The sequence below is a fragment of the Drosophila persimilis genome, unplaced genomic scaffold (assembly GCF_003286085.1).
Source record: "Drosophila persimilis strain 14011-0111.01,24,50 unplaced genomic scaffold, DperRS2 tig00000676-arrow-arrow-pilon, whole genome shotgun sequence".
NCBI lineage: Eukaryota > Metazoa > Arthropoda > Insecta > Diptera > Drosophilidae > Drosophila > Drosophila persimilis.
This window is the reverse complement of record NW_020825332.1, coordinates 1355490-1372769: the sequence shown is the minus strand read 5'-3', so window position 1 is coordinate 1372769 and position 17280 is coordinate 1355490. Positions and strand designations below refer to the sequence as shown.

At 45.1% G+C, this 17280-nt stretch overlaps 2 protein-coding genes across 3 annotated transcripts; both read right to left on the bottom strand.

Annotated features, from left to right (window-relative positions):
• Positions 1–1893: 1893 nt before the first annotated feature.
• Positions 1894–10995, bottom strand: LOC6599737 (PAX-interacting protein 1). The gene is given in 7 exon segments (XM_026991443.1): positions 1894–3440; positions 3497–3728; positions 3797–5140; positions 5252–6911; positions 7394–7877; positions 8243–10650; positions 10921–10995. Coding segments are annotated over 7 exon segments (6807 nt in total). The 3' UTR covers positions 1894–2836.
• A 1038-nt stretch (positions 10996–12033) lies between these two features.
• Positions 12034–16513, bottom strand: LOC6599824 (CCR4-NOT transcription complex subunit 7). 2 transcript variants are annotated; one of them, XM_026991463.1, is made up of 5 exons: positions 16273–16513; positions 15679–15844; positions 14859–15205; positions 14369–14786; positions 12034–12671 (listed from the first exon to the last, which is right to left on the bottom strand). In XM_026991463.1, the coding sequence occupies exons 3-5, from the start codon at positions 15200–15202 to the stop codon at positions 12546–12548; spliced, it is 888 nt and encodes a 295-aa protein (XP_026847264.1). In that variant the 5' UTR covers positions 15203–15205; positions 15679–15844; positions 16273–16513; the 3' UTR covers positions 12034–12545. The 2 variants fall into 2 exon arrangements, with proteins under 2 accessions (XP_026847264.1, XP_002024844.2); XM_002024808.2 differs by lacking the exon at positions 15679–15844.
• Positions 16514–17280: the final 767 nt, after the last annotated feature.

Below are 17280 nucleotides of genomic sequence, written 5' to 3'. Positions count from 1 at the left end.
GAAGGGATGTCCTTTTTTCCGATGGCAGTCGATTGGCAGGACTCTCCCCATCACGAAAAGACATGCCACGCCCCGATCGGCAGCCGTATAGCTGAGATATAGCTTACAGAAAAAACTAGTATTTGCATGAAGTGCAAATACCAATCTTCGGAAGGCTATATCTCTGCTATATAGGGCCAGATCAGCGAAGGACCTACCTTCCCAGGACCGTGAGGACCCAGCCTGTCGATTGGCACCAAAATCTCGACCACGAAAATGAGGCCGATTTTTGGCAAATTGGATGATGTAACCATCATGATTTTTGGCGAAAATCGTGATGGAAGGGATGTCCTTTTTTCCGATGGCAGTCGATTGGCAGGACTCTCCCCATCACGAAAAGACATGCCACGCCCCGATCGGCTGCTGTATAGCTGAGATATAGCTTACAGAAAAAAACAGTATTTGCATGATGCGTAAATACCTTCCGCAAACTAAATTTGTGTTGCATACTTTTAGTTACAAAGCAAACTTCAATTTTGAAGCATAGCATACTTTTGGGGTTGAACGAAAGTGAAGTTGCTTTCTGTTGATTTCTGTTTGCCTGGTATCCCAGCACAGAATTTCTCATTTTCTGCCAGTTGGCGTCAGATTCAATTAAAATTTTTTCGTTGGCCATATCTCGGCTTTTTATGGGCCGAATGGTGAAGGACCAACTCTCCCAGGATCGTAAGGACCCAGCCTGTCGATTGGCACCAAAATCTCGACCACGAAAATGAGGCCGATTTTTGGCAAATTGGATGATGTAACCATCATGATTTTTGGCGAAAATCGTGAAGGAGTGGATGTCCTCTTCTCTGGTGCCAATCGGTTGGCAGGACTCTCCCCATCACGAAAAGACATGCCACGCCTCGATCGGCAGCCGTATAGCTGAGATATAGCTTACAGAAAAAACTAGTATTTGCATGAAGTGCAAATACCAATCTTCGGAAGGCTATATCTCTGCTATATAGGGCCAGATCAGCGAAGGACCTACCTTCCCAGGACCGTGAGGACCCAGCCTGTCGATTGGCACCAAAATCTCGACCACGAAAATGAGGCCGATTTTTGCCAAATTGGATGATGTAACCATCATGATTTTTGGCGAAAATCGTGAAGGAGTGGATGTCCTCTTCTCTGGTGCCAATCGGTTGGCAGGACTCTCCCCATCACGAAAAGACATGCCACGCCCCGATCGGCAGCCGTATAGCTTAGATATAGCTTACAGAAAAAACTAGTATTTGCATGAAGTGCAAATACCAATCTTCGGAAGGCTATATCTCTGCTATATAGGGCCAGATCAGCGAAGGACCTACCTTCCCAGGACCGTGAGGACCCAGCCTGTCGATTGGCACCAAAATCTCGACCACGAAAATGAGGCCGATTTTTGCCAAATTGGATGATGTAACCATCATGATTTTTGGCGAAAATCGTGAAGGAGTGGATGTCCTCTTCTCTGGTGCCAATCGGTTGGCAGGACTCTCCCCATCACGAAAAGACATGCCACGCCTCGATCGGCAGCCGTATAGCTGAGATATAGCTTACAGAAAAAACTAGTATTTGCATGATGTGCAAATACCAATCTTCGGAAGGCTATATCTCGGCTATTTATGGGCCGATCGGCCCCTACCTTCCCAGGACCGTGGGAATCCAGCCTGTCGATTGTCATCAACCACGGCCATTGGCATTTCGACAACGAAAATGAGGTCGATTTTTGGCAAATTTAATGATTGAGCATAATTTACATAGATACATATGTATTTGGCATGTGTGTATATGTATAGTACACATGTACATATACCCAGTCCAGTATTAATATATTCTTAGATTCGTTAGCAATAATAATAGTTCGACAAAATTTTGAATGCATTCAGTAATTTGTTTTTATTTAATTGATTTCGTACAGTGCCTAACTAAGAATATTCTCATTTGTATATTATTTGTTTAGAAAATATTGGCTTTAACTAAGTGAAAAGTACTTAAAATACTAATAGCCAGCAATATATAAATTTCTGTGAAACATTTTCGTATACTCTAGGGAAATATATATGTATTGTATGTATATTTGTGTGACTTTTTACAGCTAGCTGGTTCAAGAACCCTCAGAAAAATATATTGATTGATTTCTTTTATATAACTCTTCTTTAGGCTAATTAAGGTAGATCTTTTCTTACATTCTATCCTCACAATTCCTACACATATCGGTCGGTTATGACATCTCATCAAGAACTGAGTTATGTATATCAATATAATCCAAAAAAATAAACAAATACAGATCATTGCAATCATTGCTATTAAAGTAAATTATATACAATTCATAGGGAGTTTGAAGTTCAAGAAATAAAAATTCAGAGTAGGGTTATACTGGCGTATGCCGTATATACTCGTATAATTCAAATGGTTGTCAAAAAAATGTCAGCTTACGCCAAAGAAAAAAATGAATTACTGTGTATAAGATAAGATGAGATGTTAGAAAAATGATTCCGTACATAAAGGGTGTGAAATTTAAACGATATGTAGCTGTGCAACCCATCTTGCATGGCCCTCTGAGTTGACGAGTTCAGTCGACTAGATTCCTATTGGTATGGTATATATCATAAGAAATTGGGCAGGGCCTCAGGCAGGTTCCGAATAAATTGCATCATCAGTCTAGTCAGCAAATGTTATTTTGATGGGGTGGCTCACATGGATGCTCTCTCTCTCTCTTCTCTTATATACTTATTTAACAACTTGCAACTTCTAAATTTTATACACCTATATCCTGAAACCTGATACTTACTTTGTTTTAGCACTAATACAACAACCAGAACACTCGACGATGCTAGGACTTGTTGTTGTTACAGCTGTTGGCATTGTTGTTATTGTACAAGTAAGGTATCAGATTGGGCTCGATTTCCAGCTGCTGTTTCAGAATTGAGCTCATCACGAACTCGGTGGAGACAATGTGACATTTGGGGTTGCCGTGCCTCGTCAAATCCGCGCACAGATGCATGTCCGTGGGGCAGGTAACAATGATGTACGAGTCGGGCGACTGAACATGGGATTCAACTACAGCGGCACCGCTGCGTCGCTTTGGTTCAACCTTTCCACCAGACGATTCAATCATGCGAATGATTTCTTCGCGGGCCGGAAACACATCCGGTGTCACGTGGAAACATCTGCCAGCGAACAGCGTGGAGCGCGTGGGGGCACACAAAACCGTGTCCAGATTGAACTGTAGGTTCTCGTCGACTGGTATGTGCTGTATACGATACGGATCAGTTGGCACAAATCGACCCGCCTTGGCGCTCTCCACGATCCAACTCGACTTTAGCACATAGTCCACATGGCAGCAGGCCTGAATCAGTTTGCAGGTGCGACTCTCGCGTGTCATCACCAGGTGAGTGGCATCTGCAGGGCTGTCCACAACAATTCCACCCAAGATTCTGCAAGTAATACTCGTAAAATCTATCTAATTCAACTAATTTTGTTTAGTACTTACACCACAGCCTTTTTGAGGGCTTCAGCATCAGCGACCTGAGAGAATATCACCTTCGGGGGTTTGGTGGTTGTGGGGTATTCTAGGCAGACAATCTGTTCGGGCAGCTGCTCCTGCTGGAAAGAGTTCATCTTCTGGCGCTTCAGTTTCTGTTCATTGCCATAGGGATCGGATAAATGACGCTTAACGCGCTCGTGAGCCTCCTGAGTTAAATTGATGGGCGCCTTCCAGGCAGCTATTGGAAAAGATAATGAAATTGAACTTAGTACATGATCTGGAACAGAAAAGAATAGGTTAATTTACTTAGCAGATGGGCAACCAAGTTGCATTCGATGCGAAACGGAGCCACGAGATTGTACTGCTGGTACTTTGGATTGTCGTACTGGGAGAGGCCGCTCAGATTGCCGATGCAGACATCACTGAGCCACAGGGCATTGACCATGGGAATGTTCCACTCCTTGGCCGCATTGAACTTATTGCCTTCGAGCTGCTTGCAAACGACCACAGTGTTCACCTTGGAGAGGTACGAGGTGTAGATGGCCCCGCACTCCTCAGCCATCTGCTGCAGTCTCACCATCTCCTCGCCCTCGAATCCCTCAGAGGTGATAATGTACCGCTCCAGCGGCTTGCGATAGCCAAACTGACTGGGGAAGGGCAAATGGAGCGGCTGCCAAGGAGGCATCAGCTGCCGCTTCAGGCAAATGTCGCTCAGCCAGTAGGCGGTCACACAGCGCTTGGCATCTCGTAAAGCCTGCATCACTACGCCGTGTCTCTGGGTGCGGCAGATGACATGCGTCACTCTGGGGCAGTAGACGCGTTCAATGTCCCCGCCGAACTGTCGAATAGTGTCCAGCCATATGGGCAGCTCGTCACTGTCCGTTTCGTCGTATTCCACAATAAAGAAGGTGCAGCCCACCAGAAAGAGATCGACGGGCAGCTTGAGATTCGGATTGTGGCCGTAGAACTGCGGCATCGGGATCGGCGGCTGTCCGGGGCGTGTCTGGATATAACCATGCGGTGGACGCTGCACCGGCACGCCGCCCACTCCCACGGGCATCTGTTGTTGCTGTTGTTGTGGCGAGGGTGAAGAAGCCACAACAATTTGCTGCTGGACGAGATGCTGCTGCGGAACCTGTTGCTGCTGTTGCTGGGGAACGCCAACCACTCTCCGCATTTGCTGCTGCTGAAGCATTTGTTGCTGCTGCTGCTGCTGTTGCTGCTGAAGCATGAGCAACTCCTGTTGGGTTCTGGGTGGACCAGCCACTCCCACTGCTGCTGCATTATGCTGCTGGCCCATCATCCGGAGTGCGCCGGCAGCAGACGGAGTCTCAACATGCTGCTGTGGTGCCAATTGCTGCTGTGCCACCATCTGTTGTTGTTGCTGCTGTTGCTGCTGCTGCTGTTGTTGCTGTAACAGCAATTGCTGTTGCTGCTGTTGTGTTGCCCCAGTCACCACCACCTGCTGGACAATTTGCTGTTGCTGGGGAGCTTGCTGCTGCTGTGTCTGACCATCAGCCATTTGGATCAGTTGCTGCTGTTGCGGTTGCACACCATTATTGCCCAGGCGATTACTTAGCATATTAGCCAACGCAGTCTTTGTCTTCAGGTTCATTTGCTGTGGCGTTTGCTGCAGCTGTCCATCTGGAGCTGGAGGGAAGCAACAAAGGGATTTTATATCTACAATCGAACATTTTTTGTGCATAGCAGCATCGGCAGTAAGGAAAGCCAAAATAACAGTCTAATTTAATTGTTACCTACCTGTTGTCATAACCAGCGTTTGCGTCATAATGTTCCCGCTTCCGGGGGGACCTGCGACCACGCTACTGCCAACGCCACCCTGCGGATTGGGTGTGCCTGGTGTGGTAGCCTGTTGCTGCTGTTGGACGATCGTTTGCTGCTCAATCAGCTGCCCATTCGGTCCGGTGATGAGTTGAACCGTCTGCTTGCCCATCTGCGGGGGCGCCTGCTGCTGCTGGATGGGTATCTGCTGGACCCGAAGCTGTTGTCTCTGCAGCAACATTTGCTGGTTAGGGTCGTTGGGGTTGAAGGGCTGTTGCGGTGGCTGTTGCTGTTGCGGAGGTCCGACGCCTGGCTGCTGCTGCTGCTGAATGGGAATGGGACTCAGACCGGGAGTACCCCCGGCTCGCACCACCACCTGACGTGTGCCCTGCTGTTGCAGCCAGAGCATTTGTTGCTGCTGTGTGAGTCCCGGTGGCATTTGACTCTGGACAATTATGTGGCCCGGGGGAACTGGACCAGAAGGTCGCGTGGCGACTACTCCTGGAGTGCCGGGACGTGGCTGATAGGCCACTTGCTGGCGCAGCATTACCCTGGGCTTGTTCTGCTGATTCAGCTTCGCAATGTACTCGGCTCGTTTGTGCGCGTCCAGAGACATGAAATGTGCATGCGTTTTTTCATCCAGAACTATTTTCTGTTGTTGCGGCTGTTGCAATACAATCTGCTGTTGTTGTTGTGGTGCCTGTTGTTGTTGTTGGGGTGGCGGCAACACAAGTTGCTGTTGTTGCTGCGGAGCTTGAGGCTGCTGATGTTGCTGTCCTGGCCAAGATGTTTGCGGCCGCAGTCCACGCGGTGCAAACTGCTGCGGTGGCTGTTGGTGCTGCTGGGGTGTTGGCGGTCCGCCGGGTAGCGGTGACTGCATTCCAACACTGCTGGTGGGCGTGCCGGGTGTAGTTGGTGCCATCTGGCCCGAGGCAGGGCTCTGCGGAGACCAATGCGCTGATTGCTGCATTTGTGCATGGTGTTGGGGTGATTGTTGTTGCAGCAGCAATTGCTGTTGTTGCTGCTGTTGTTGCGGAGGGGGTGTTCGTTGGGGCAGCTGTTGTTGTTTTATTAGTACTTGTTGCATGATTTGCTGCTGCTGCTGCTGTTGCTGCTGGGGATCGATTGGGAGCTTCTGTTGCAGGATTTGTTGTTGCTGTTGCGGCGCCTGCTGCTGTTGTTGTTGTTGCTGAATATGTATTTGCTGTTGTTGTGTTGCTCCCACAAGCTGCGGCTGTTGTTGTTGTTGCTGTTGCTGTTGCTGCTGTTGTTGCTTTTGCTGCATCAATTGTTGTTGTTGAAGGTACTGTAAGCGCTGCGGATCGCTTAAAATTTGTTGGTTGACAACGATTTGTTGTGGCTGGGGTTGCATTTGCATGCGCTGCTGTTGCAGCATTTGCTGCTGCTGAACGAGCTGCTGCTGCTGTTGTTGTTGTTGTTGCTGTTGCTGCTGCGAGATACTAGGTTGATTGACAAGGAACACATTTTGATTCTGCTGATTTTGCGCCATAATCTGTTGCTGCTGCTGCGCGCTTAATTGATTGAAGTGCTGATGGCTGATAATGAAAGTTTTTCCCTGAGGTTGCATTGGCTGTGGTGGTTGTTGTTGTTGTTGCTGCTGCTGCGGTTGGGTCTGTGACTGCTGCGGTCCCAATACCTGCTGAGGAGGCTGTTGCTGTGACATTTGTTGTTGCTGAAGAGGCTGCAAGATTGTAATCCGAAATAAAATTATAATATATAGGTTGGGAAAAAAAGTACTCAGCTATACTCATGCCCCTTTAATGCGTTCGATCAATACGAATCCTGCCTTCAGTCAGATTCGAATTACCCCGAATCCTTAAAAACCCAGTGCGAGGAAAAAGGGTTTAACGAAAATTGTTGTTAAAATTGGCGCAAAAAAAAAAAACTAATTTGTATAATGCTTTCTCGTGAAGAGTGAGAGATAAAAACCGAACTTTTCGGATCTGACACAGTAACAATTTTCGTTCAGTCCGTTTTGTCCGAGCGATTCGAAGATATGAGGGCTCTAGTACATATGTTTGTCGGAAGCTTCTTGAATTTATGACAATCAAGAACAACACTTATCAGCGATAAATATTAGTGGGTAAAGTAAGCACATACCTGCTGTTGTTGCGGAAATTGTCCAAGGATCTGCTGCTGCTGTTGTTGCTGTTGGGGAACTTGCTGCTGTTGCTGTGGTCGTTGAATCGTTTGCTGAATGATCCGTACCTGTCCACCAGCTCCCAGGGCAATCTGTTGCTGTTGTGTGAACTGAACTTGTTGCTGTTGCGGCTGAGGCTGCGGTGGAAGCTGCTGCTGCTGCTGAGGTTGTTGCTGCGGTGGAAGCTGCTGCTGTTGCTGCTGTGTTATTTGTTGTTGCTGTTGAACATGTAACATTTGCTGCTGTTTCTGCTGAAGATTCATCATGTGGCTCTGTATGATTTGTTGCCCTTGCGCCGTGGATGTATTGATTACATGTCGTTGCGTGATGACTTGCTGCTGTCCAGGTGCTGGTTGTTGCGGTGCCATTGACTGTTGTTGCTGTTGCTGTTGCATTGGCTGAAAGCAGAATCGTTTTTTATTAGTAGTCCTTTATACAAATATACTGAAAAATATTCCCGGCCCGACTGTAGACTGAACCAAAGATTCAGGACCCACACTATTTTTTTTTTTTTTTATTTTCCCATTGATATTTGACCTATATGATCCGACCTATACTATTTTTTCCTCGCGACCGCATTCGCTAGCTCTTAATACCCAGAGCTATCTTAGAGTCCAACACCCAGTCGGGATGGAGGGTGGAAACTCACGCCATGGGAATCGTTGCGGCTCGCGACGACAACATTGCAAACAATCGGATTGGATAAAGTGCTACAACTTACAGACAGGAAGAATGTATAATATATACCAACTAGGACGTAGAGCACCTCTAAACATACTAATTGTATATAAAAATAGTATATATAAGACAGACATACTGGAGATGTTTGTTGTTGCTGTATCGCGGGTGTCGTTGGCTGTGACTGTTGATGCTGCAAGGGCGATTGTCGCGGCGATGGCGTGTGTTGGGGTTGTTGTTGTGGTTGTTGGGGCGGCTGCGGCTGGGGCTGCGGTGCCATTTGTTGCTGCTGCTGTAACTGCTGTTGCTTCAACTGCTGCTGACGCATGATCAAAGAGTCCTGATTGCTGCTCAGCGCAGAGCGACTAAGCACTTGGGCCACCTGAACGGGATCTGTTGGATCGATGGGCTGCTGGGAGAACGATTGCTGCTGTTGGTGTTGCGGCTGTCCCCCCACTGCCGGATGCTGATGCTGCTTGCTTTGCATTGGCGGTGTCTGCGATATCTGCGGACTCTGAGGGGCTGAGATGTGCTGCGGACTTTGCTGCTGCTGTTGTTGTTGTTGGGCCAATTGTTGTTGCTGCTGCAATTGCATGCGTTGTTGCTGGTGAACGGGCTGCTGGAAGGGCATTTGTTGTTGTTGCTGCTGCTGTTGCTGCGGAGACATCATTGATGGCGGTTGTGGCTGCTGCGGGGAGCCCATCATGTGTTGTTGGCGACTCTGTTGGAGCTGTTGCTGCTGCTGCTGTCGCAGGAGCTGTTGCTGCTGGGCACTCTGTGGCGAAGGAGGTGGCGGAGGAGTCATTTGCGGTGCTGGCGATTGAAGCTGGCGCGGAGACTGAGGTGGCAGCATGTTGCTGGTGGCATGATGTTGCTGCTGTTGCAACGAAGGAGAGGGCGTGTTCGGTGGCATTACGGGCGACCTATTTTGTACCATCCGTGGGGACTGTTGCTGCTGTTGAAGATTTTGCTGCTGTTGCTGTTGCTGCTGCTGCTGTTGAATTTGCATCTGCAATTGCTGTAGTTGCTGCAGTATTTGTTGCTGTTGCTGTTGAATCTGCCTCTGCTGCTGCTGCTGCTGGGCACTGAGTGCTTGGCCGCTTTGAACGATTTGCTGCAAGTGCATTTGTTGCTGGCCCAATATCTGCTGTTGTCGCATCAAGTGTTGGTGTAGGATTTGGGGGGAAACAGGCACTGATTGTTGTTGAACAATTTGCTGTTGTTGAACCACTTGTTGTTGTTGTTGAACCACTTGTTGCTGCTGTTGAACCACTTGCTGCTGCTGCACTATCTGTTGCTGGTGTTGTTGGGGCGATTGCACGGGCGGCGTTGTTGTCGGCGTGCGTGGTGTTTGTCGCCCCGTAGTGGGGGTTGTGGGGAGTCTGGGCGACTGTTGTTGCTCTTGCTGAATATGCTGCTGCTGCTGTTGCTGCATCATTTGGATCTGTTGTTGTTGCTGCTGAGAGTGTTGCTGCGAGCTCTTGATTTGTCTTTGCTGCTGCAGTATATTCTTGATCTGCTGCTGATTCTGTTGTTGCTGCTGAAGATTGGCGGGGATTATCTTTTGCTGTTGTATTATCAATTGTTGTGGCTGTTGCGGGTGCGGTGGAGGAGGCGCTTGAGAAACCCCTTGCTGCTGCTGCTGCTGTTGTTGTTGCAGCTGATGTTGCATTTGTTGTTGCTGTTGCTGGCTTTGAAGCTGCGGCTGGGGACGAACAAACACCACCTGTTGCTGGGCGGGTGGCACAGGTAGCTGCTGATGCTGCTGTTGGATTTGTTCCGCCGAGGCCTGCAGCTGCGACTTTATGCTGGCTATGCTCTTGGCCGCTGCACTGTCCTCGCCGAAGCCCAAGATGTCCGAGAGAGTGGATGGTGGGGCAGACTGCTGTTGTTGTTGTTGCAACTGTTGCTGCTGCAACTGTTGTTGATGCTGCTGCTGCTGCTGCTGCTGCTGCTGCAGTTGCTGTTGTTGTTGCAACTGTTGCTGCTGCAATTGTTGTTGATGCTGCTGCTGCTTCTGGGCCCGCTGTTTTTCAATAGGCTTCAGCAGCCTGGGATGATACGGCTCCGATGCCAGGCAGCTCTTGCACTTGAGGCAGTCCGTCACCCAGTCTGGTGTCACAATGATTATGGCATTTTTAGGAAGCGCCAGCGCTTTGTTGTAGATACCGCCGTTGGCGGCCCCGCATACCAGATGCGTATTGGTGGCCCCAAAGCTGTGGGTGACAACGGCACCGTGGTATGTGAGCATCGCGTAAAGGCGCCTCCGATCGCTGGCCACAACGTTGGTGATGGCCGCTCGGATGCCGCGCATCAGACGCAGCTGATGTGGACTCGGATCGAAGGCGCGGGTAGAGGCCATGCGGCCCAGTTTTGCACTGTGCAGGATCCATTGCTCGGTGACGGGAATCACACTGTATAGCTCCAGGTTCATCGACAGCTCCTCCTCTGAGTAGTTGGTGGCACATATCAGATGTGTGATCTTGTCCGAGAGGTAAAGTTTCGACTGGGCGCCACCACTTTTCAGGAATCTTTCAATCTGCAAAATGGAAAATCAACATAAAATGAGTTTTATTCGATTCGCAACAGTACAAATAATACCCCCGCCGCCCCACCCCCTCACACACACATGCTAAAACTCGGCGATTCTCATGTCGCCGTGAGAGAGAGAGAGATAGAGAGGTAATAGTTGCGTGAGTATGGCAACGCTTTTGCTCTTGTTTTGGGGGAAGCGCGCTAAAAACACACACACACACATACGCGCGCATGCACTCGATCAAAATGCAGTACAGCTACGGGGAATCTTTACCTCTTCATCCAGGTTTCCAAGCACGAAATATATCACATCCTCAAACAGTTTATCACTTATTTTTAAGTTCTCCATAGTATTGGCGTTGGCGCTAATCGCACTTTTCTCTTTGCATAAATTTCACTCTTGCTTTTGTTATTGCTGCTGTTGCGGCCGCTCAGTGAACATCTACATCTCAGCGTGTTTTCTCTCATTTATCCGAGCTCAAAACACAAGCGAACGAATCAGTGCCGTAGGTATTGCAATATTTTACGTGAAACAGACTCACGTTGCAATTAAAAATGATTATTTTTTATTTAATTTTTGGGTAAAAACCCTCTGCCTAGAGATCAGTGTGACCGCGGATTTATTAATAAAATGTACGGTCCGACCCTCAGAAATATACCAGAACATACCGTCTTACTTTAAAAGTATATACTTATATATACTGGCGAATTCAAGTTCTATTTTACATATTCTTCGTTTTTGATATTCCGTCGAATATTACTACATAGCTAGGACCCTCAGCCCTAAACACATAATTTCATCCGATTGACAAATCACTTTCCTACATAACTGTGTGTACTTTTCTTGCAAAAATACTACAAAATATTAGAAAATACTTTAAAAAATATACAAAGAATAAAAATATCATGAAAACATTGAAAAACACTAGAACATATTACAAAATACCTCACAAATAAAATATACCGTCGAACCCAGAGTATACCAACACACGCAATCTGTTGATATGTACATTAGCTGTGGCCGTTGATTAAATATACGGTTTGACCCCCAGAATACACTGATGAAAAAAAAAGCTAACTAAGCTCTTAACTAATTTTTGACGTCAAAATATCCTCATTAGTATATAACATATAAACGGTCACCCTGATAATGTTGTTCAGTTTATATTGATACATTGATCTATCGATATATATTTTTGTTGATATTTTTATTCTAATAATCGATGCACACGGTAACTTATCGTCGTTTAATTTTAAAAATAATATACCCGAGATTATTGTACAAAGGTTTAAGATGTGCACGCTTGACAGTTTCATCCTCCAACAGAGATTATTCTTGCTTTGTTACTGGGCCCATCCAAGAACCAATAATAAAAATCGTGTCGAATTATATTAATTTAAAAATGTTTAAATATATTGTTTTTTGTTTTGTTTTATACAAAGACACGACACTCTATGTGGCCTTTTGGCTTACAATATTAGCTTAGTTATCTTAGTTTTGTATTCGTAACACATTTAGACATGCAGAAATTGATTATATTTCTATTTCAGTTTGACGTTTTTTTCTATTTCCCTTTTAGATTGAAAATTTGTTTATGCCAGTGGTTTCTTTTTTGTTTGGTTTGGTATTTGTTTTTCTTTAAATGAACAGCAAATTTGTGTTTGACGGGGAACGGGAATATTATAAATGGAAAGTGCAAAAGCTGTTTTGATGGTCTGTTTTATGGGGAGGTTTTTTTTTTTTGGGAGAGGAGGAGGTGATTATTGCGGTGCTGTTAAAGTGGGTTCGGTTGTCCGAGTGTCCTTGAGTGGTGGTGATTCCGGTGCGGCATCTTCTCCGGCTCCTTCTGGTTCGACTGGCTTTTTATCAGGCACAACAGCATTGCCCATCAGTATAAATCATGAGGCACTGCTCGTCTCGCCATTGCTCTCGTGGAAGTTGTTGCCGTTCACGATGAACGAGGTGCCCAGGCCGTACAGATGTCCTGAATACTTGGCATGGTCGATATTGTCTTCAAAGAACATCTGTAAGAAGTTTGATAAGGCGATTCTATTAGACACACAACATTCCATATTACAGATTACATATTAAAGATTCCAGAAGATTGCCGAAGAGCAAAAGCGTTAGAAAAGGTAACATTTTGTACACAAGGATTAAATAATGCAAAAATATCTACTGGAGTGAAGCAAAATCTGTCTACGGCCAGAGTAAAAGATATCTCAAATAAATTGTTTTCTATTTCAAGGTTTTTGTTATTGGAATTGATTAAATTATATGTTACATACCGTTTACCGATCTGATCTGATTATTTCTTGTTTTAATAATTTGTATCTTTTAGTCTTGAGGGTATCGTATAATAGTGTACAATTCTGCAGTCTTTGGTTATTATTTAAGGACTAAAGCCAACGCCGTAATAAGTATACAAAAAATGCATTTTTTCGAAATTTACGCCAAGATAGATCTTAAAATCATAAGATATGAGGAGATGGAGTTAAAGAATACAAATTAACGTAAACAAACAATATAACATAAATAAACTTAAGAAGTAAATGCTAAACAAAAATAATTAAAATTCTTCATCATAATCAGTTTTGTATATAGTATGTATGCTTTGAATAAATAATAAAAGAAAAGGAAAAAAAAGCAAATAGCTTTAAAATATAACTCGAAATACAATTGATAATTTTCATTCAATATTAATTAAATTTGTTTAATATTCCTCTCAAGCCCAAATGAAACATAACAAGATAAGAGAAGCCAAAAAGCGCGTATCAAGAATGCAAAATACATAGTTCAAGACCCACACACCAGAAATCATAAATAAAATTGAAAAAGAAAATTAATTTCAATTCATTTAATTTTCCATTCAGAAACATAGAACGTTTTCTCTTAACTTCACTTTTCGTTTTCGTAATCTTTAAAATTAACAGACATGTTTCACATGACCTTAAACAGTTTAAACTAACTAAAAAACACTTACTTTAAGATTAGAATTCATTCATTGTTCAACAAACTAAACTAACTAACTAAAAAAAAAGAGATAAACACTTCAAGCTTATTAATCCATTGATCCATTAATTGTGGCTCAGATGCCCTTCGGCACTGGCAAAAAGCACTTGCACTCCAAGTGCAGCATTCAATGCGTTCTATAATCTATGTAATTATGTACAAAAATAATAAATAGAGTCTAGTTTAGGGATGGAAATGCTACGAAACCATAGACCAAACCGTAATCCAAATAAATGATTGAAATGATTCGAGTTAGTGGTGATTGATTGATTGGCAAGGCAACGGAAACACACAAGGATTAGGAATCAGAGCTCTCCGTGCTGGTGCTGCAGCCTCTAATAAACAAAGCAAGCGACACTACGTCATGCCCCCCCCCAGCCAATGTTGGGGATGTGGGTGGCGTGACAGTGTACGAGCTTGAAATTAGAAGGCTGCTACTGCCGGCCGCTTTTGGTGATGATGAGGGCGATGATGATGATGATGTCAAAGGAACGTCGGTAGAGCACTTTCCTTCACCATTACCATTACCACTACCATTACCATTAGCACTGGCATTTTTAGCAACATTGTTGTTTTTGTTTGATAGGCTGCTAAAGAGAGCGATCGTGCTGACGATTGGCTTTAAGTGCATGGTATTCTCAAGCAGATAGGAAAAAAGTACAATAGTCTCTTCAGGGACAATGTGCAAATTATGTGCATTTATGTGCTGTACCTCACGCATTTTGAAGAATGCCATGCCAGTGAGCAGGGCATCAGAGCCAGCCTGATGTTGGGGTCCGACCCGACGCAGTTCCAGCTGATCGGCCACTTCCTGAAGGCCTCCCTTTAGATTCTTGCACGACTTCATCAGATATTTGATGTCAAAGATGTTGGGGAAGTAGATGTGCAGCAGCTCGAAGAAGTCAGCCTCGTCGCAGGGCAGATTCTGGTCAGTGAGCAGCTTGAGCAGGTAGCCGAAATCGTAGCCAGAGTGAAAGCACAGCCACTTGATGTTGTCTACCAGCACAATGCCCGAGCTCATGAGCAGCTCGGCAAATTCAATTGGATCGATGCCGTCCTCCTCGTGCTTCTTGAACTGTATTCCAGAGTTTTGCAGCAAATCGATCGAGTCCTGGGCATACATGTCCTCACTAGTGCAAAGATATTTTATGATATAACCAAAAACAACACAATCATTGTCATTATTAACACCATTATCTCACCTTAGATTGAATTTGAAATTGAACTGCCACGTGGAGTATCCTGGAGGCGTCTTGCCATCATCGTCCATAAAGGTCAGACCCAGCTGAATGATCCTCAGCAGATCCACATTGCAGCGCAGCAACTGATAGTGATAGTCGGCGGTGGATCGAAACTCGCCAACGGGTCGCGCCACTACGCCGGGAAACTCTGTGTCCATGGCCACATAATGATATTTCTGCACGACCTTGCGTATGGTGCGAAACTCCTCCTCCAGGTTATGTTTCCACACGTCTCGGATGCCGCACTCCTCGTTGCTGGGTATGTGCACTTGGCCGTGCGGAGCGCCGCTAATGGCCGAGGGCATTGTCTGTGGATTGGTTGAGGCCGAACGTTAGATTTGTCTCTCCCAAGCAGTGTAATAAATGTATTATGTGTTTTATAAACTATCTACATATTTGTACTATGTAGATTGAGTGTTTTATGAGAGCTCTGGCACATCATTTCTGGGAATACATTTCGACAGTTCAATAATAAACACATATGAGCTCCAATTCATGTGCCAGTGTCCTTGTATTGTGTTGTGTTTTGTGTGGGCTGGGGATTAGCAACTAAACATTAATGGCAGGACCAATTGGTTAAGCGCGTTAGCGGAACTAAACGAAGGATTGTAACTGGAAGTTGTTGCCAATTCTGCTGTTAAGAGGTAATACAATTTTGTCTCTGCTACCAAAATATCAATAAAAACAAACGATAACGAAATAAGGCACGCAAACGAAAACGATTTTGGAAATTTGCTGGGAGGTGGTTACTTTTGATAGGAGGTTAACGCTCGCTACTTACATCGTCGCCGGTCGTCGCCTGTCGCTCGTGCTGCGGAGTTGCCTCGGCCTCGGCCACCTCTTCGCCCTGCCCTAAGCTCAAGACTCAAGGAACAAGCTCTCTCTTTCGATATTACGTGTTAATATTGAATTGTTTCAGTTTCTAAATGACCTCAGTGCAACAATGCCTGCAACAGAACGTTGGGAAACGTTGACTTCAGGGCTGCACAACGAAGCGATGGCGTTCTATGGGATTCGATATGCGCCCTCGCTAGTCAGGTGGTGTATGGGGTGCAAAAGGGTGGTAGTACAAGTCAGAATTCAATCGGTTTATACTATTTCTTTTTCGCAACTGCTTCTTTGATTGGACGAAAAGTGCATCGGGATGGGATGCTATTGATTTTCCCGCGCTTGGCAAAACCACAGTTAGAACGCCCCACAAGGCGCAGTCACACACGAACACAGAAAGTACTCACATAAACACATACTGGGGCATGGAAGATGCGGACAATGCAATTTTAGTTTTGCACTAGACATCAAGGCCACAGAAGCAGACCCCACCAACCGAATTGTAGACTACTCAAGTGAAAAACATGCATTTTCATTTGAAGCTTACCCATTTCATGTTTCTTTGCGGAAGACTCTGTCCCTCTTGCGGTGTTGCGGAATATTCGGCGTCTCTCTAGGCGCTTGTAAAGTGGGAGAAAATGTCTGTCTGGCTTGCGGTTTTCCCCCGTCCTTGGTTGCGATTTTATTGCACTGAGTAAATAGCTCTCGTAGCGGGCACGTGATCAGCACTTTCATTAGATATCCTGCGGTGGCTTCAATCAAATTATTTAGCAAACATTTGAAAATCGGAGAAATGCCATAATAAATAATTGATGAATGCAGTCTAGCAGTGTGACCGCGGATTTATTGTCAACATCTACGGTCTGACCCTCAGAAATATACCGAAAAAACGTCATAGTATTCACGAAATAAGTGTACACGAGCTAATTTAGGGATGATAACGTATGAAACCGATAAGAAAATTTCTGCTAGCAAAACATTTTTGCTAGCGGCTGTACGCTGGCAAAATTCAGTACCAAATAATGAAATACCGATAAGAACTAAAAAAGCCGATGGAATGGTATTTTGCTAGGCACGACCACTAGACGACATTTTTTATCAAGGAATAAAGATCAAGGATATTTTCTAAACACATATATATCCTATATTCTTAACTATTTGTGGGCCGATCTGGTCGTTCCAGATCCTTGATCCAGTCATATTTCCCCGATTCTTTGCAAGTATTATTTTTGAATAGTTTTATTCATCAAAACATAACTTAGTATAAATGAATAAACAAGTGGAAAACATTTCCAAGCATTCCTGCTTGCTTTCATACAAAATTTTAATTTTTCACTGATTTTATTTATAAACAAATACAACAGTGTAACCGTAGAGCGTGCACATCTGGTCTCACTCTGCCTAACCGACAGCAAATTTAGTTGATCTGAGTACTAGGTTTTTTGTAGCAAAACTTTTTTCGGATCTGAGTACTAGGACTAACCTCACTAACTAACCTAACCTCTCTCTGCAAGTACGGTCTTATTGATTGTGCCGACCAGGGCTGCATGCTCAA